This window comes from Haemorhous mexicanus, chromosome 2, assembly GCF_027477595.1.
Source record: "Haemorhous mexicanus isolate bHaeMex1 chromosome 2, bHaeMex1.pri, whole genome shotgun sequence".
In the NCBI taxonomy this organism is placed as follows: Eukaryota; Metazoa; Chordata; class Aves; order Passeriformes; family Fringillidae; genus Haemorhous; species Haemorhous mexicanus.
The window spans coordinates 107893696-107914998 of record NC_082342.1 but is presented as its reverse complement, the minus strand read 5'-3'; the positions used below and the strand labels follow the sequence as shown (position 1 = coordinate 107914998).

General features: G+C 39.2%; 1 protein-coding gene across 5 annotated transcripts in view; it reads right to left on the bottom strand.

Annotated features, from left to right (window-relative positions):
• The window catches only part of CNKSR2 (connector enhancer of kinase suppressor of Ras 2), a 207202-nt gene that overhangs the window by 32245 nt on the left and 153654 nt on the right, over window positions 1-21303 (bottom strand). For all 5 annotated transcript variants that reach the window (XM_059839878.1, XM_059839879.1, XM_059839880.1 and 2 more), the window contains 4 exons: window positions 20734-20805; window positions 14846-14913; window positions 10173-10273; window positions 8460-8997 (listed from right to left, as the gene is read on the bottom strand). In XM_059839878.1, the coding sequence (XP_059695861.1) occupies window positions 8460-8997; window positions 10173-10273; window positions 14846-14913; window positions 20734-20805 (779 nt within the window). The remainder of the gene's footprint in view (window positions 1-8459; window positions 8998-10172; window positions 10274-14845; window positions 14914-20733; window positions 20806-21303) is intronic.

Below are 21303 nucleotides of genomic sequence, written 5' to 3'. Positions count from 1 at the left end.
GAGTCAGCCTGAAAAACCCAGGGAAGCTCAGCAAGAGCACTCAGAGGCCTAGCAAACACTAAATATGGGAAAAACCAAACTAACCTTCACAACAACCTTTCAGCTTGGAAGAAGGGCTGCTGTAATGAAGCAGTCTGCCTTCTGTACCATAAGGGAATGGAAATGCTGGGCTTAAATTGCAGAGGGAACAATTCAATATCCATTAGCAGGAAAAAATAAAATTATTCCTTCCCAAAACAGCAAAGAGTAAAAGCTGTCTGGAGGGAAAGAAGAATGCCCACCACCAGGGGTGTTTAAGATTTGGAAGGTATGGCAGCTCCAGATTTAGATGGCAGAGCTACAATGGATAATCTTCCCAGTAACTTCCAGCTCCTGGTTCCGAGACACACCCATCACACTTACAGCTTCACCAGGGTCATTGCAGGGACCAAGATTTTAACCTATATACACTGCCCTCCTGCACTGGAAAGGTTCAGGAAACCAGTAAGGAGATTAAGAGGCCAAAAAATAAGCATCTAGTGCCATTTTAGCTGTCCAGGGGTGCATAGGGCTGGCAGGTTAGACACAAGATCTGTGACCCTCTGGAGCAGCAGCTAGTGACTGCAAGGAAAGGCAGCCAGAAGGCCAGGCTAGCATGACAGGACAATTCACAAAAAATCATCCCGACAACATGGATTGCATAGACCTCCATGAAAATATTCATCTTAAATTCAAAAATTCTGAGGACTTATTTTTAAAAAATAGTTTAAACTCAACTGCTATGTAACAAATGTGTCTTTTCTAGAGTCTTCTGTCCAGCAAAAAAAAAAAATATTGGCAGGATGCTGACTGTTTGCATTGAAGTCTTTAATAGCTTATCCTGCTTCCCATGATGAACATGACTTAAACAACAATGCATCTTTACATGGTGACCCTCCAGACATTCAGCATGGTAGCAGTTTAATAAAACTATATCCCTCCCATGTCCTTCCAAGCACTACTGACTCAAGTTCATCCTTGTTTTAATGATTGCCTTGAAAGAACATGAGAGGCACACACAACAGATGGTACCACCTGGAGATGTAATGAAAACATTCTGAAAAGACTTTAGTACTCCTCTGTTCCCCTAGTCCTACTGGTACTATGCCATCATCTTCTGACTTAAATGCTATTGATTATTGAAAGGGTTTCATCTTTTTTTAGCTTTGAAAATTTACATTATATATATTTCAAAAGAACATTCTCATGTAAATGATAGGTAGCTAACTTTTTTATTGTAGACTTCTGTTTCTTTTGCATTTAGAAACCTTCAGATTAGGCCAATTCCCTGCTATATCTCAGAGAGGAACTATGCCAGTTCTGCAAAAATCCCAGCGAGAAATGGCTTTGTCATAGAAAAACTGCAATTAAATTGCAGTAGTCAAATCTAATTGTCTTTATAACAATTTTCAGTAAGTTTCAGTGAGAAGTTTTATATAAATGATTTAAAAAATGCATGTTTTTCATGTCTGAAACCAAAAGGAATGTAAGTTTAAATTTTAGGACAGGAAAAACCCTCTTTTCAAAGGAAAATTATGGGTTAATGAAAAAATAAAGTTGGATTTTCTTTTTCATCCACAAAATAATTTCAAAAAATCTACATATCTTCACTTTGACTACAGCTTCAGAATTGAAAGCACTTTAAGAATTGAGGGAGTGGAAGCAGCAAGCACAAAAAAGGGCATTTTTAATATTGCTACCAAAACTTTTCAGGCCAACAAACTGGGATGGAACAGCAGTGGGGTAAACAGAGAGCTCTAGAGGACTTGGACTGCCTTCCCTCTGCTGCTTGTGGGGTGTTTTACCATTTATGAGTGACCTTTCCCAAGGAGAGCATCTCTGCAGCCAGACCCAGTCAGGGCAGCAGCAGAGACAGAGCTTGCTGACACCATGAAGTGGAAAAATTAAATGTAAAACAGACTGGTTACACAACACCTGGCAAGAGAATGTGAAACATAAAAAGGCCCCATCAGAAATAGATTCTTTCATGTACAGATTCCTTGTTCCACCACCCAACCCAAAGGGGTCTCTGGTAGAGAGCAGCATAGCTCCATTGACAGTCCCCAACTTAGTAACTTAGAATTGAGGAAACTTAGCAAGAAAAGCAATTTGGAAGAATGGCCATGGAAGAAATTCTCTTGTGAACTTCTTTGGCATATAAAAAGACAATTTAATCCATATATTTCAGGCAAAAGCAGATGACCTTTATTGGCAATGACACCCAAAGCCATTAAAACCAAAAGAAAAGTATGAATTAATACCTCCTTTGTATTTTTAGCAGCATGGGCAATGGAAATCAAATAAAATTTTAAATGTGGCAACAAAATATTTGTGGGCAAAATGCATCTATATGTATAAACACTAACAAGCATAAAATTAAAACTACTCTTATTTTTGTTGACAGCCCATATTGCTTCTGAACTGCTACTCAGTAAATGATTCAATACTTGGTTTTCAAGCACTGCAGGCAATTTTTTCCCCTTGAACTGAAATTTAAAATCAGGATATAGAGGTTTTGTATCCCATTATTTTTGTTTAGAATACAAACTCACTTCTGCAGTGGAGCAGCTTTTGCATATGAGAATTGAAAAACCTTTATTTACTAAATTTTAAATTTTAATTAACAAACATGCTCAGAAATTAACATATCTACTCCAAGTTGTTTATCTAAGGTAGTCATATTTTTGAACATAATTAGGCAGCATTTTTAGGTAAACTCAATCTGAGTTAACAGCAAAAACAGTGCCTTGGAGGCAATGGGACAAGTAGACAAGGCATAAAATGCTGATGGTCCTCAGCCCACAGGAGTGCAAATGCCCATTCAGATGCCACAGGAAGACTCAAATGGGAATTAGGAACGAAAAATCATATCACAAAAACAAAGCTCAGAAAAAGTAGACATTAACCTACTCCAGTGTCTGAGCATGCATGGGCTGTGTTGCCCAAAACAATGTCAGGCAAAAAAACCCAACCCCCAACTTGGCAAATGCTCTTGGTTGTACAGGACTGATAGTGGATGGAGTAAGTTAGAATAACACCCTCAGTGTCCCAGAAGGTGTTGCACTTTGTGCTATTCACCAGTTTCATATGGAATACTTCTTACGTGAAACTTTACCTCAATTTCTCATAGCTCTGCTTATTTAAGACCCTCCTGGGCATTAATTTCAGAGGGAAAGATACAGTATCCTAATGCTTCCTCCTTTGCCTCTCACTGAGGATAAACTAGGTGGTCAGACAACAGGACACCACTAATGATGTCCTCTCTAAAATGGAAAGAGGCTGTCAGAAAAACAAACTGCCGTATTAAATTCAGCCACACATCCTCATCAACTCCAGGGTGTGCAATCCAGGCTTCATGTGTTATTCATCCTGACTCCCACATTTCACCGTTGCCTAAAACCTGCCAAAGTGAAGACACTCTACCTAAAATGCAGAGAAGCAAAGCCTAGAAGTGTACACAGGGTCCCATTTCATAACATAGTGTTTAATTAGCAAACATTGATCCTTCTGGGACATGCCATTTGCACCATGCATTACAGCCCCCTCACTAAAAAGAGGGAAGCCTCTCTAGACACGTATTTCAGAATTTGAAACACATGACCTTAATCAGAGTATATTTTTTACTGGCACTAACTCCTTCTTGAAAGGAAATGCTGCCTAGGATGTCCCATGAATGTCCCACACCTTCTTGGGCACAGTGCATGATACTTGCTGCTAGTCATAGGAGTCCTTAGCTTCTCTGTCCTATTTTGTGAAAGCACTGCCACCTTGAATTTAATTTCTGCAATTGGGAAGTTGCAACATGGGAGAAATTGTTCTCAGTTTCCCTTATTCTCTGGCTGGTTTGTAGTTTTTTACTGGGGAAAAAAAAGAATAAAACCTCTCAGGCTTGGTGCCTCAGCACAGCCATTTGATACCTCTTTCAGTGACCAGTCCTCCCTGACATAAAGGTGAGCTTTCCTGAAACCCTTCACAGGGACTGGACATCTCTCAGAGCTGCAAAATGCCAACATAGCTCCTGCTCTGGCCTTTGACAAGTGTTTTCAGTAGTTTAGGGTCAAAAGGCAAGTTTCAGAGACTGGAGCATGAGGCTATTGTGCTCCTCTGAGGCAGCATTCACAAGACTGTGTGGGACTAAGTATGGGATGCCAGGAGATGTTGCAAACCTGCACAAGAGCTTGTGGCGACAGAGCAAAATTCCAGGGATCACCTGTGAGTTTGCCAAGCCTTCAGAAGCCCTGTGAAATCTTTCAAAGGTGACAGAAGTCAGGAGGGAGATTGTAGCATCTTGTAAACACTCTGGAGGGTGAAACCAGTGCAGCAAACAAGTGGCTCTCAGCCATTAACTGCCCCAGAAGGGCAGCCAGTAATTTATAAGAATTTATGTAAGACTTTGTTACAGTTGTCCATGCTATATAGAAGGTATTATCCAAAATTACGATGATGGGGTGGCAACAAAAAAGTCCTTAAACACAGGAAAAACAATAGTGTTAAGAGTGCAGAAAAAGGACTGAAAACTTGCAGAACAACGAGGCAAGAAACAACACAGAAGGAAATGGGGTTTAACACTGCAAAGACAATCTAAGTGATTTCTTCCTGCTGCAAATACCTTTTCAAACTCAAACACAGACATCAGTGCTTTTCTATCCATGTTCCCTGAATAAATTTGTATGGAGCCAGCACAGTGGAAAACTCCCTTGCACACTGTTGCAGGTCCCAGGTGTGAGTTCCCTGGAAAGTGTGCCAGTATTACCCCCAGCCAGTCCTGCAGCACCTGGAGCCAGCAGCAGAGCTCCTGTCCCAGCAGTCTGGGCAGATGACAGCACCTGAGACTCCCACAGACACGGCTGTTCTCCAAAGACTTTTTCAGGGAGTATGCAAAAATGGTGCAAGGTTTTCTGCAGCTAAGTTGACTTAGTTGACTTGAAGGATCAACAGCCAGCTACACCCTGCAGAGAGCTACTTATGTACTTATTTTAGATGCTGAAAACCTAGTAGTGCACAAACCAGAGAAGTCTTGAAAATGAAGGAACCACCACCAAAGATAATTTAAAAAAATAAAAACTGAAACAAGCTTTCCTGGGACAAAACCTGGAAGTAGCCTCTCTAGAAGTGTTCTTTGCATTAAAGTAGCAGAATCTGTCAAAACAGAGAGTGCAGACAGAGGTGGAGCCAGAGGGGAAGAGGGTGACAGTGTCATGATACACTGCTGTCTCCTTCTATTACCTCCCACCAGCAGAAAATAAACCTGAAAAGGCCCAACTTTTCCTTCACAACTGAATCACAGACATGCAAACACTGTGCCACAGCCTCCAACCTGCTCTCTGTGCTCAGGCTACCTCTGACCAGCACAGCAAGGGGCATGCTTGGTGCTGCAGGTCTGAATGTGGTTTGCCTCTTGCATAGTCAGGAACAAACACATGGAAAAGCTCAAATATCCCACAAGAGAATCCTCTTTGATCACAAAGCAAGAGACCATTACGAGATGGTGTCAATATGGAACATCTAAATGATTTACACAAAAATCATTTGGGAAATAAAGCAATCCATTAAGGATTAGCAGTGCAATGTTAATGTAATAGAACAGGACAAAAATAAGCACCTGAACACACAACAAAGTTAGGTCCTGACACAGGAAAGGACAACCCATATTTTCAATTTGCCACATACATCTAGGCATTATAGAAGAGCTGATACACAGAACTATTTGTAGGGTCAGTAAAGTCTTGAAACATCTATTTAAGACATAAAGTGGTGACGGACTGAGAGAAGATGTTTAATTGTTGTAAATCAGTGTAACTTTAGTACAAAATCAACAGAAATATGTTAAATTATAGCAGCTGGGGACAGCATCTGAAAAAAGTGTGGAGCTCCTACTTTGTGGTGCAGTTCTTTGAAAACAATTCTGCAAGAGAAGTTGGAAGAAACAGCACTGCATTTTACTATTTAATTTAAATTCATGTGGTTCTAAAAGTGAGTATGTAACAACAGAAAGCTGAGAAAACAAACTTTTGGCAATGACATCTGACGACAGCAAAGAAGCTGCATTCTTGTCTTGCACAAAAAGCAATAGGAATGATTAAGCTTTGAAACACACACAAGTACACACAAGAACACACATAATCATCCAAGAGCCCAGAACTGTGTCAGGATCACAAACATGTAAGGCAAATAAATATATTTAAAAGATTCTGATACCACATGAGGGAACATTCAACATGAGGTTAAAACATTTCTGAAAGAGAGAGGATTTCCTTTCTCCAGCCAATTGCAATGTTTCATTTTCCCAGAGCAATGGAAGCTAAGGAGGCAGTGAGGCAGCACACACAAGGTCACCCATCCTGGTAGTGACTTAGCAGATGTAAGGAAACCTTTCAACTCAGAAACTGGATTTTGCACTTAAGAACACCACTTGCAGGAAATCCTCCTGCCTTTTAATGGTAAAGGCACTGGAAAAAGTCAGCGTTGCAAACAGAACATTGCAGTCATAGCAACGAAGCAATTCAACACTTAAACTTTTCAATAGACAAGACAGTATTTTACTTCTAGTTTTATAATTTCAAGGTCCACAACTCATCATGAGCACTTGACCTGTCTAGCTGGTCATCAGTATCTCAAAAATAATCTCCTGTTAAAGCCTCAACCAAGGAAACATCCTCACTCAAATAAAAAATAAAAGTATGTGTATAGAGGGAGACCACTTCAAAAATCACACCTTTGTTCTCCTTTTCTGGAAATTAGTATAGAAGGATGGAGAAGAGCCCCAGTCCATTAAATCAAGCACTAGCCTTTTACTAGTAATTAGCATGCTATAAAATGCTACAACCAGGTACACAAAGGCATTGAAATTGAGATTTAAAACACCTTAAAAACCCCTTAGACCTTGCCATGGTACCTGTCAGTAGTGCCCAAACAGCACAGCAAAGCCAGTGGAAAGTCTCCTTGACCCTATCCATTTTCAGTAAGGACTTTTTTAAAAAAACTTTTATATTTCTATCAGTAAAAACCCATTTGAAAACCAAATCTGAAGGCTAAAAATAGGACAAAATGTGCTGCATGGTTGATGAAATTTAACCCTGTTAATTAGACAGCTTTATTTCACAGTCGGTAAGAATCTAACACTACCCTAATGCATCAGTTTTTAGCAAAGTGTCATGCATGAACACAATTGAAATAGTGCCTTTTAAAACTTTTAACGGCATCAAACTTAATATCTGCAAAAGAAACCAGTGTTTTCTCAAAGCAGCAGAAAAAAGTAAAGAATTGGAGATGCTTAGAAGGTAATTCCTAAAGCATAAGGACAATAGAAAACCTTTGATCTCTCCCAAGTATACTAAATAACATCCACATGAATTTTAATGCTCAACAAAGGTGCGAACTTTAATGAATCAACTTAGGTAGATAGTTAATCATACAAAACTTTCATTACCCTTTCCTCTCTCTTAACCATTTTTGTACTTCTTTACTGCAGTGAAAAAGCTGAATTTGAAGGAATAGATAGCAGAGACCCTTGGAGAGCTTTAAGGGCTATCCTGCCTTCTTGGCCACTTCAGATAACTTAATTGCAGTGCAACCCCACAAATCAGGAGTGCAGGCTTCACCAACTGACCCTACAACCTGGGCGTGGACTCAGCGTTGATAGCAGCACATGCTAAGAAGCTCCACAAATGACAGTGAAGGACAGAGCATGAAACAGACACAAAAATGTGTTTACATGTTCAGGAGGGGCAGGGACTCTCTCTAATAACTCCCTGGTTATTTGGATTATGTTTGATAAGTAGCACTAATATCTATGGAGTTTATGTGCCAGGTGACTGACAGTTACTCAGCATTATGATTTTTTTTTTTTTTAAGCCTCGCTGGTCACAGTTCTCCATATATTTTTTTTTTGTTTGAAATGCTTTTTGAATTTCTTTCCTTATAAATCACAATGAGAAGAACTGGGGAAAATACCTTCTCTTTTTCAGCTTCTTACAGATTTTGGGATGTCTTGTGACCTGCCTGCCTGGATACTGCACAATCACAGCCTGACTTTGCACTCTAAGGTTTACCATGAGGTTTTGCCAGCTCAGATAGGGCTGTCTGGAAATCTTACCAAGTATGTCCCTTAAACACGTGTGTCACTGGAGGAGGATACTGTGCAAGTGTAAACATGAAGAAAAGCGTGGAAGCAAAATCCATTTCAGCTAAGGATTACTAGTAGAAGGTGACTGGTGACCAGCCTACAGGGCAATGTCTGGTGATCGTGAGAGGTCATGCAGCACTCTGGTTATTGGGCCTCATACATAAGGCAGACCAAAAAGGTGTGCAACAAGAGGGACCTGGTAAAACATTGGGGATGTTGAAAGACTGTTGGGGATTTTTGATAGGAAAAAGGAAAAACAACCTCTACATTACACAAACAGGACACTTGAAAAGCCACAGAAATAGCCCATACTTACTTTTATCTTCCTGGTTTTCTTCTGCTGCTTTGCCTTCCTCTTCCTCTTCCTCCTCCACCTCCTTCTGCTGTGCTTCCTCATGGTGGTCAGCAGCACCGACGGAGAGGCTCTGGCAGCAGTGGTTGAAGCCGCTATCCCGAGGCAAGGTGAAGCTTCGGGGCTTTCCCCCGTTCCCGTTCAGCGCTTGCATCCGCTCACCCTCCACCAGGGGGAAGGGGCCGTAGTGGTCCTGCAGGTGGCACTTCTGGGTGGGCAAGGTGGACTGCCGCCGGTGCTCGGGGGACACCACGGCCACCTCGGAGAACACCGAGTCCTCCAGCGGCAGCGTCTGCAGGTAGTGCAGTCCCGAGCTGGTGAGCGGCGTCTCGATGAGGTCCTGCCAGGAGCGCCGCTGGCTCGCCGTCTTGCGCACCGGGGACTCGGTGGCGCTCCCGGCCACCTCCGGGCGGAACTCCTCGTGCGACGACTGCGACTGCGACGTCTCCGTGGACGACAGGCGGCTGTGCTTGGGCTCCACGTAGGGGCTTGTGCAGCTCATCTGCAACGTCAGCAAGGAGCAACCTTCAGATCAATGCACTCCCAGAGCTGCTGCTGATAATAAGCTGTCACTTCTCGTTATCAGCCATGGCACCCAGTTCATTAATAAGTTGCAAACTTACCTAATTAACCTGTCCTGATCCTAATTTTAATGCATACCCATGTCTGTATGTCACGCCTGTAGGTCAAATACTGATAGTTATTCATAATAAGTATCTTTACTATGTCACTTAATCCATAAAATAAGCCATTAAAATTTGCAGAAAACTTCGTAAAATAGCACAAAATATGGCACTGTGGAAGACACAGAAGAGATGTACCATCATTCAAAACCTTAAAAATGCTATCCAAATGCCTGTTATCCTATTTTGCTTTTCTTTGGAATCATGCTTGCAGTGCTTCAGTACTGTCATTCAAAGGTCTATAATTTTGTAAGATAAAGTACTGCCTTCAAATTAAACATCATGAATGCTCTCTTTTCCCTGAAATTCCCCATTGTTCATTCAAAAAACCATATCCAAGTAAGATACATTAGTTAACACTAAGTAAGCAGGGATGAAAGTTAAAATTTCCACTGGAGAGTAAGTTAGAGGTCTATAATACAGTTTTATATCAACAACTGCTTCAAGAAAAAAAATCCCCCTTTTTCTAATTTATATTTATAATAGAAACCTACATTTTCACAACAAGAGAAACACCTGTTTTTGTTGTTTGCAATACAAGACAGAACATTTTTATGCTGGCATTTCTCTGGAAATTCAAGTGTAATTAGTTACTGTAATGCTTCACAGCACAATTGCTGGAGCCTTAGAGAAGAGTCTGTGTTGTTCCTGAGGTAAAAACACTTTCTCAGAAAGTTGGTAAGAGGGTGATGAGGCATTGCATGGATGAGCAGCTGTCCATCACGAATGAAGAACAAGAAGAAAGACTTCTGTAACTTAATCTATTTTGTACAGCAAGCGGGGTTTAAATCCCTGTTCTCTACAAACCAGTGGAAACAGCATCGGCAGCCATTGAAGTCTGCAATGTGCTGCTTAACGAATGCCTTAAGCACTGACTAAAAAAACCCACATGGTCGAGCTCCATCCTGGGTGCATGCATGTGCTCCTGGGCAGGAGAGCAGGTAGAGGTGGTCCTTTGGGCCCACGTTGCTAGGGACAGCTGCAGGTGACTCACCGAAGGTGGCCGTGGGTAGGTGTCGTACGGGGGCGGGGGGCTGTCCTGCTTCGGCGTTGATGGAGTGTCAGCCTCCTCCTTGTCACTCTCGCTCCAGTAATCTACAAGTCACACAAGGATCAGGTCAAAAACTGCCTGCACATTGATGCAGTTCTGTATCAGAGATTTGCTTTCACAAAAGGACCATGAAATTCCTCCTTTGCTATTGTTGGCAGTGAAATACCAGAATGCTGATGCTGTTGGTGTTAGCTGCTGGAACTTGGAATTGTCCTAATCTAACGAGAGAAAATTCTAAACATTATGGGGTATACTAAACCTAATGTCCCATTACAGAGCTATTGGACAACAACGTGAAAATGAGCCACAAATTTAACTCTTGTGCATACCTTATAAATGCAACAGGCATATAGAATACTCTTAATATATGTATCAGAATTTCCAATATTTATACAGCCACAAAAATAATTATGATTGGACATTTATTGGAAAAATCCTCAAATATTTTTTGAACAGATATTATTAAAAACACAGTTTTGCTAAAGTCTTGTTGACTGCAAATAACATCAACAAATGTATTTAACCAACTGGAAAACCAAACAGGTAGGAGTTATTGCACCCATGAATAATCAGTGCTATTTTTCTACTCCTTTTCTCCATTATTTTCTACCAGTTAGACATGTTTTTCAGTTCAATTTCTAGTAACAAACAGCAGTATTTGAAGCAAGACAAAGAAAAACTTTATATCATATATCTGCTTCATAAAACAGCTGCTGCCCGGTTGTCCACGAAAGAACAGAAAGGTGATATGATAAGGAAAAATATGACAATGACGTTTAAGAATAGAATTCAAAAAGAAGTATGAGAAAGTATAAAGGACAGAGATTTTGTGGGCTAAGTTTAAAGTTTAATTAAACATTTCATTTTTTCACAAAATCAAGTCTTGGCCGAGCTTATTTCAAAGGGGAAAACACACAGAAGAATATACTACATGGGAATTTATTATGTTACAAATATTTTTTTGAAGTAGAACAGCATCTAACTAAAAGGATACTGAACCTTAATATTTCCTGCAAAAAAACCCCCTACTTAACTTCTGACTCAGTTCAAGACAGACAACTCTTAACATTTTTGCACATTGTAAGACTTACGCAAACATTTCTGTTGTAACTTTGTTTCTGACTGTATCACCTTCCAGTATTTGGATAAATCATTGTACGACAGGACACTAAAGCTCAGACTGCTCAGAGATTAATCACAGCCAATTTTCACTTCACCTCAAGTGTTCAACAAAGTGCATCATTACTACTCTCTCTTTGATAGATAAGGAGAAAAAGACTGATTGCTGCTTAACAAATGATCTAAACTAAAAATCCAAGCTGGCACCACATGTAATTTTGTCTTAATGATTTTTTTCTTACGATTACTGTATTGTATGATCAATGATCAACCATATTTAATACTATTCAAGACTTAAAGCATAAACTTACCTTTAAATGACATCATCTTGGAACAGGAGTCTCTATAGTTTTGTATGTTTTTAGATTTTAATATTGGTGGGGACAGCCTTATTTATCTATTCAATTTTTCCACACAATAGCAATTCTGTTTTTACTCCAAGCCTTTTCATTTGCTTCCTGCAAGCTTACAGCTGAGACATTCTCTTCAAACAGTATAATAAATAAGTTGCATAAGTAAGGCTTTTATGACTATAAAATAAAAAAAATCCTAACGGTTATGTCTCTAGACATCTACAAATAATTATTTCCTGGTGAATGAAAGACTAAATCAGGGAAAACTCTTTTTCTAAACAAATCCTAGTTTTAAAAAAACTTGTTTCCAGCGACTTAAACCAGTTGAAAATATTGGCATGTAGGCATGTTTGTTCTTATTGCAGCAAAGCCTAATGGTGTGCTGTGTGGTGAGAGACCTGTCAGAACTGCATTGTTCAGTGACATTTCTGCAGACTTGGAGCTCAACTGTTTATTCTGAAAGCAAAATTTAGCAGTCTCAGTGCAGGTTCCAATTTTGGCTAAAAATACGAAGGTGTTCTTCCTGTCAAATCCACATACAAGAGAACACTGTAGGATGACACTTTTGCACACCTTATCTCAGACAGGGAATTCTGTTGGCAGCCTATAGCTTGTCTTGAAAGTTTCTGCAGTAACAGGGGCCAATTTTCAGATAAAATGTATGAAAATGGCCTCCCAGGAATTTTTACAAATGCTCTGCTTTTGGCAACTGACTCATTAGAGTCCATCTAAAGCACGTGTGATGCTATGAAACAGTTGCTGTATCTCTCTCTGCAGATTTGTCCAATTCAGTGATGGACAAGCTCTATGCATCAGGCATATCTTGAAAGTTTTCTCAATGACTAACAGACTGAATATATTATATGTAAACCAACACTGATCTGCCATTTCCTGAATAAATATACTCTATCTATATAAACTAGGGATTTTTTCCCTCTGATTTATGTGACTGGAAAGTATATAACTTCTCCATCCAAGGAAGTCCCTTGATGTATTGCTAACATGCATTGTATTTCATATGAAAAGTTGAAGGTATTTTTATAAAACTGTTCTGTACAGAATGTAACATTTTATTCAGCAGCACACCCACAATTCGATGATTCGTGCATCTCTGAAGCTCTTGAAATATATTTATGAACTTTAGATTCAGAACCATTCTACTCTTAATTGAGACAGATTTGACAAGTCCTGTTGAATTGTTTCAGGGGTATTATAAAGCTTTGCTGCAAAGGGCTGAACTGCGCAGAAATAAAAGAGCTTTTGTCAAATCAAATATGCAGATGACAATTGGTACAGTCACTGAATATAGAAAATTCCAGCTTCAGTTTCTATAATTGCAAAAATGCTTGAAGTGGAGAAAGAGAGGTTTTACTTTGCTAACTTTGCTAATTAGGGATACTATTGAGCTGTGTAACAGCCCTTGTACTGGGAGCCAAGGAAAATCACCAGAGGCATTAAAACAGTGCAGAGCAGCGAGGGGACAATGTGATACTGCCTCCCACACTAAACACAACTAAGCAACACAGAGAGGGTACAGTTCTACCTACCTGCCTACAACAAATCAACATGAGTGAATGGTGTTAGAGTGGTAATAAAGAACTCTGTCAGTGCCTAGGATATAATTTGCATAGTCAGTGGGGATTCAATGATTATCTTCAATAGGGAGACATTTTAATAATAAGTTACATGAGGCCTGAATGCACATCATCTCATGTCTATCTGGATCATCTGCTATTTTATTACTCAGGGATTTCTTAGTAGCAAAAATATTTCTCCACGTCCATCTGGATTTTGAAAGGTGCATCAGGTGTAATTGTGCACTTGGACAGCATTAGCATAACATACACCTTTCCACTTACTGTCCCACATGGCATTGTAATTCTAGTGCCAACCTGCTGTCAATAAAAATTGTAATTTGGCTTTGAATGTCAAAACAGAGGATTTCCTCGAAGACTCTGAGATTCAGAGTTTGTTCACAGCCTCTTCAAGCAGTGACAACAGATGGTACACAGGTTCTTTCAAACGGGTTACTGTAGTGCTGCTTAGGAAATATGATTCCCAAACTGATTTCCAGGTCTGGAAAACTGAAATCCAGGCACTGAGAACATGACTGAAGAACAGTGAGCACAGCGCTGCTATGCTGGGCTGTGGGAATGCAGAGGGCCTGGTGTCAAAAATGACATGAGTTTTTTGGCCCAAAACCTTTCTGATGAAGGCTTCAGATCCACAGAATTAAAACCTGAGGTTTTGACTGAGTGGGAAGCAGGCAGACAGGCATCTGGATAAGCTCTGGATCATCACGACCACTGCAATTTTCTGGTGCCTGCTGCTAGGTACATATGTTAAAAAGAGCATGAATTCAAAAGCTATCTGCTTGCCAAAGCAGATACTTAGATAGGGACCCTTCTGTGCGTCCATGTCACTGGCAATTCTAAGAAACAGCCTCCACAACACAATTGGACTGACCCTTTCTCTTTTTCTTTCTGCAAATACAATTTCTACTGCAACAGTTCAAAGAAAATCAACTCATTATTTTATATATGCTGGTTTTTTTAACCCATCAAATATTAAATAAACATGTAAAAATGTTGTAAGCCTACAACTCCAAGTGAAATGCCAACAGGGCTGTAGCAGCACACTGCAATACAGTAAAACCAGTAGGAATCACAAAATTTAAGTGGCCTTACAATTAAAGTCCTTAGAGTAAATCCAATTATCTCAACAGGCTTTAGAAAAATTGTTTTGTTCCCAAGACCAATTTCATGCACTCCTGCCCTCTGTGAATTCAAACACAAATGCAATGTTTCAAATATGTTTTTTAGCCTCCAGAGTCTTAAGTTTCTTCTGATAAGGGACAGAGATTCCTTGGTACCATATAGTGGAGCTTACTGGCAGTACATCTGCTTTTTTAGCTATCTTTTGCAGCCTTCTCAGAAATAATCTCAGAAGTGTCTGCAGATCAGAGTCTGAAGGAATTAGTCAGAACTCCTGACAGAGAAGGAATTCTCTAAAGCAATAACAGCAATACCCATATGTGATTTGCTTTCAGATGACAAGAATGAGGCCTGATACACAGCAGGAAAAAGAGAACAGGCGAACTTGTGATAAGAGTTGACAGAAGAAACCAAAATAATAACACATTACCTTGCTCTTGTTTGATCCTCTCTCTTTCTGCATAGCCAGCAGCAAGCATGTTAATTCTGTTGAGCCATCTGAAATAATATTAAAAAAGCAATGATACCCAGCCAGCCTCTTAAGTTTTGCATGCAATTCTTGCAAAAACAAACCTAGAAGCATCTGAAGGAGATTAAGGACAATGTTATTTTTCATATCAGACAGCTGTTCTCTTTGATACTCTTATTCAGGGAGTCTCCAAAGATCTATGATTTTGCTGTTGAACAAACTGTTTTCACAGCAAGGATTTTATTTCAAATGGAAAACCATGTATGATGTCAAAGATCTGTAAAATAAAGGATTTGGAGATAATCAAAGAGTTGTTAAGTCTGCTGCTCACAGATATGCCGTCACACAAATACTCCTGCTGTTCTGATTTCTTAAGAATAAATACCACTTTTCAGAGATTTAAGCAATATTTTAAGGCCTGAATTGGCAGCTTAGCAGAGGAACAGAGCAGAAAATGGCAGTAAAAAGAACAGGTTCGCTCCCAAACAGACATTGTGGTTTAATTATGCCATTATGTTTTAAAGCTTACCTACAGTGCCATGTACAAAGAGAAGAAAGCATATCAGAATTCACTTTTGTGTTTGTGTCAGAGATATGCACAGAGATAGTTGCTTCAATGCAATTCACATCTAAGGCATTAATCCCAACTTAGCTTTGAAAAAGTGCTTCCATAAACTGCACAAATAAAAAAAAAACAACCTCAAACAAAACTATACAAAAAACCAAACGCAAACACAACAGCAACAAAAAAAAAAAAAAAAACAAAAAAACCCCACAACCAAAAAAACAAAAAAAACCCCAAAAAACCAAAACCAACAAAAAAAAAAAAACACCAAAAAACCACAAAAAAACCAATCCAAAAAGCAAATGAGCTCTTGCTGCTCTCTTCTAGTAGGGCTGTCATTGCCAAGCATACACTGAACTGTCTGTAGCAGGAGAATTTCAACCTGTGCTCTTCCCCCATGGGGGTCTCAGTGTATTCATTAGCCAAATGCTTACACTGAATCAGGTCTTTCATCAACGAGGCTTTAAACCACCACAGCAATCTCCTGTGTTGTCCATTCCATGGTAAACCTGGAATTACTTGCTCCAGTCATCCCAGAGTCAGAATTTGACAGGCCTGGTTAGCCAACCTACTGGCTTGCAATTTAATTGCTAGGGTATACAGAAAGACAACTCCAGTCAGGTTTGGGTTTTCTTCAGGGATGGGAAACCCCCATTTCAGAAAGCTGTGCCTGATGGGTTTTGTTTGCATACTGCATGCACAGAAAGAGGATGTTTGTCTCAGCAGAGGACATACCTTTGTAATGTCTCCTGCATGCCTGTCTTCGAGACATTGCAGTGCAGAGCAAGCATCAAATCATAAAATACAGCTGCTTTTCTAGAAATTAACCCGTGTCATCATGGAGTCAGAGAACTATAGAATGCTTTAGGCTGGAAGGATCTTAACAATCTTCTAGTTACAAATCCCCCTGGCATGGGAAGGGACACTTTCCACTGACTGCCACTGTATAAGCACAAACAGCGACCACATTTTTGATCTGCAAACCATACTAATGATCCATAAATCATTGTACATTGAAAAGAAAGCTAGGGATTTGCTCCTAAAGTGATTGCAGAATACTTAATGATACCACACAATCAAAATTTCTGCCAGAATAGGGAAGCTGAAGAGGACACTTAGAATTTGAGTTGCAATACGAAGTGCCATACAGTCGTAAAAACAAGCAGCACACAGGAACAGAAATCAACAAACCTCATCTCAGACAATGATGTTACACCTTCAAAGCCAAAAGATGATCTACTACAAAGTCATGTTTTAGGCTCACATTTTTGATATGTGAAGACCTCCTTTGGGGAATAAAGCTCAACTGCCAGCTGAGCCAGCTCTGCCAGCTCAAATCAGAGGCACAGAGACACGGACCTCACCCACAGCACTCCAGCCCCGTGATGCAGAGGGACCAACAAAGGCCACAGACTTGTCTGTGCCCAAAGGGTAAAACAGCACAGGATGACAAGCAAGCATCTGCTCTGTCAAATGGCATGGCAGACAGTGGGGATGGTGCTTTGCTTGCCTCTCACCTCTTCAGGATTTTACGTTCCCAGTTCAGCCCCTGGTTTACGACCCTGACCTGCACTGCCAGCAGGGAACAGCCACCTATGATCCCCACTGGGTAGGGCTGCTGAGCACAAAGCATTAGACAATAGAGCTATAAAGGTTCTCCTGTCCTTCATTCTGTCCTAAACATGAGGCAGCATTTCCTGTTAAGTTTGCTTATTATTGAGGAATCCAATTAAATTAATGAACACTCAACTCTCAGTCAATTGATGCTGCTTTCAGAGATGACAGATGACTGTTTCCAGGAAAGCATTATTTCCTGAAAAATAAAATCTAATGAGAGTCCAGGAAATGTGTTGCATTCTCTCACTCTTGAGAGAGACACCAGACTGACTTCACCTCTAATGAATTTCTGCAGGTCATGATCTGTGTTGAGGTCTGTGCTATGACCTGCAGTGCCTGTGGGTGAACCAGAAGGTGGTTGTAACCACTGATGTGGTTGTACACTGTGAACAACCATAGTTTTGGAGTAGTTGGCCAGTCTGGAAACTAAAGGAATGGTATTGACTCCTTCTGCATAGTTTCTAATATGTGCTGCTAAAGCTTCTTCAGATAGGGTTAGGGAATTAGTATTATTTTAATAAAGCATGGCCAGAGTTCTGGTTTGTTCAAGTTATACTTGTATGAGAAATCCAACACACTGGACTTGTATCAAAGAGGAAACAGACAGATCTCCTGCAGAATGGAAGAGGAGTAATACATGCCTGGGTTACAATGCACTGGGGACAAAAGTTCCAATCATACAGCTACACAAATGTTTCTTAATATGCATATTAATAGATACAAAGCCCTAGGCCATGGGAGGATTTCTATCTTTCTTCCCTTCAGTGTGTGTGTCCTGGTAGGCACTGTAACCTTTGGAGGGCAAGAGGCCAAGAACATATTGCTTCTTTACAGCAAAGGCAGCTTCAATTTTCTTGTGAGAATTCAATAAACAGTGTCACTGGTAACTGCAGCAGTCATTCAGGTTTCCTTTTTTTTTTCTTTTTAAGAACAGCACATTCATTTCTTCTCAGTATTTAATCAAAACAGTTTTATGACACATAGAACAGGATTATAACCCACTGACTTTCTGCAGACTTGCAATTTCTGTAAGGAAGGATGCACAGTACTCTCACTCTCAGACTAGTAGGAAACATTTCTCTATCTTATCTCACATTCAGGTAGATGCAATACTTTCAGTCAAAGCAGGGTGTCAAATTCTCCTTAATCATAACCCTCAAGGCTATAGGATGAACTTGCTGCATGGAAATTTAGATACCTTAGAGTGTCTATGTATACCTGAATGCAGTTTAACCAGAGTGAAGAGAATAACAATGAATTTCCATGTTTCCATGACCATACATTTACACTAGAATAAAGGATATTCTGTCCTTCTTCTCACATGGAAAAAGCATGCTAACAGGTAATAAGAAGATTTTGCTGGTGGGACCATATGGACTAAAGGGACTTCAGATGCCACAGCAACAAAATTCAGTGTCTATAGCTCTCCAGACTCCTTACCAGCACAATGGTGTGGCACAGTCATAAAAGTAGTAAGAAAATTTGAATAGTGACAGAATTACCTGAGATTAAAATACCCATTTTATGTGAGTAGATACACACAAACAAAAACTTCATAGCTGGCAAACATTTTTTATATAAACAACTGAATCATTTTATACAAGGGATGAAGGAATTGAACCATTTTGAACTTTCTGGCATTCTGTACATTAGCAGTTTTCTACTGTTGTTTCTTCTGCTTCAAATAAAACAAAACTGAAATGACTGTCTGATACATAACTAGAATTCATGTCAGAAACTTGACAAAAAAAAAGAACATAAAATGATCAAAAGAGAACTAATTTAACTTCATAATTTCATTCCGTGTTTTACCTCATCTAGGCTTCAAAATGCTTTTAGACAGGAAGTATTTTATTATCCCTGCATTTGAAAGACTATTTTTCAGTAAGTTTTTTCCCCTCTATTGAGTTAATTGAATATTTGTGAAAGTGAACTAATTTTTCTAAAACATTAAACAAAGAGAAAAAAAAAAATTCTTTGAGACTCTGATGGCAACTCAAATGTAAGAATTTCAAGTAATTGAACAGACCCTGACAGAGATTGAACTTACATGTTTATAACTCAGATCCAATCTTTGTCAAGCTCATTCTAAAGGAATTAATATGCACTAGTTTCAAAATATGGTAAAAAGACTATTTGTGGTGAGAAAGTAAAAATATTTTAATTCCTGGGTTTTACACTGTGCAATGTATTTTTAAAATATTGCTGCACATTTGCTGCTGCTTTCTGATTACTGAAAAAATACATAGATTTCTATCCTCCAAAAGAAGGTGCCTTGTCATACTGAGTGAGCACCTGCTGAGAAATGATTCAGCTGCTGCTGTGGTTCAGGATATGCTGAATACAGACCAAGCCATTATTCTGTTTGCTGTGCAACAAACTGCTTTTTGTGGGACTGGCTGGACAGAATTATCAAGGAAAGACAAGCCCAAAATTTCACAAACCACTAAAAAGGTTTAAAGTTTTCTAACTGTGAAGAGACTTTTGCAGTGAGCCTCAGTCATGCACAAACTTCTGAAAAAATGTTAACAGACAGCTATTTTTAAAGGAAAGCAGGCACAGTGTAGTATCAGCATGCCTTTCCACCCAAATATTATCAGCAATGAACTGGCAGTATCCTGAAGGTGCTCTGCCAGTAGTTGAATCTAGTACACACAGGAGAGATTAAACCATGATTATAGAACTTGCTAAGTTTTATTGATTCAGTTTTATCTCCTTCTTCCTCTGTTTTGAAAACAGCTCTGGTCAGCGAGGGTATCAACAGACATTATCTAAGACAGAACAATTCTCAGGTTGCAATAATAGATTTTTGTTTGTGTCGTCTGTCATTTGATGAAAATGGCATATTATTTTGAACTGAATTAATTTCAGTTGATATTGTGAAAATAAATGAAATAAACCCCGTAATATTTGAATAAACATGGGATTCATGTTCTCGTTTACCATTCAAATGAATTAAGAGGAATTGTGTTTATTTTGTGCTGAAGTCTCAATAATTTTTCTGAAAAATTGCACAAGTGGCCAAGAACAGATACAATAAAATTTAGGACTCAAAGAACTAAGACTTAAGTCCTTGTTCTTTTTAAAATGCTGAAATTTTCCAGATCAAATCCAATACAACCAAAGTTTTGCTTCAAAATTCATGGAAGTGGAGAGAATCTGCAAAATTCATTGTAGCTTCCACTCCTTTTTCAAGACTGGCATAAAAAAACAGTGACTGCTTTAAACGTTTCTCCAACTTCTTACTCCCTTCAGGACAAGAAACAGAAGGACTCCCAGAGGAAGCACCACGTGTTTGGGAGTATGTAAGGAAGCAGAGTTGGAGATATCTCACCTTTGCAGGTGCCACATAACCAAAACCAGAAACCTGGAATTCTGAAATTGTGTTTGGATGTTGTTTCACACAACAACATTTATTTCTTTTTAGAAACATGGAATCGTGTTTCTAAAGATTTCAAACCTTTGTGTCAAAAAAGAGGTAATGTTTTTGAATTAAATAATTAACATATGAAGGCAGTCAGAAACAATGTTTCTCTGCACCTATTTTCTCAGCAATTAAACTTATCTTTTTATACTAACAAGTAATTTATTATACCTGTGTTATTAGCAGCTTCAAAAAAATTCACATTTAAGGAGTGGGTTCTTGAACTTTGCTAGATTTCCTTACCTGTTCATATCATCTAGATGTTCAGCAGCAAAATAAAAACTTTTGATCTTAGGATGGCAGGCTTTGAATGCACTGTAGAGGAAAAACACAATTAAAGAAATGTAATGGCACAACTCTTTTTTTTTTCTGAAATGTAAGATCACATGGTCACCAAGGAATGAGATGAGTTCATATTTCTGCATGCCCCCAAAGAGTATATGAACATCTAACTTTTAGGATCGTGCCAGGTGTCACCGAATGAAGTGCTCTTCAGCTACTCTTCTAAATAATCCTTGATTCACATGTGCATAAATAATTGTTCATCCATCACCTGCAGTGATGTACTGTGTACATCTTTATATCCTAACTGATGAACTTTATCCATATACAGTGTACTGTATATGGATAAAGTTCATCAGTTAAGGATATAATTTTATGTATTGGGTAATTTTGCTGATACACGTATAGCTGTCGATTTTTTCTGAACAGAAAACTGACTGAACAATTAATTCAATACAACAGTAAAATTCTCAGTCCTTGTGATTTCTCACATCCCAATGACTTTGACATTACCTTTAGCTCTAATGACTG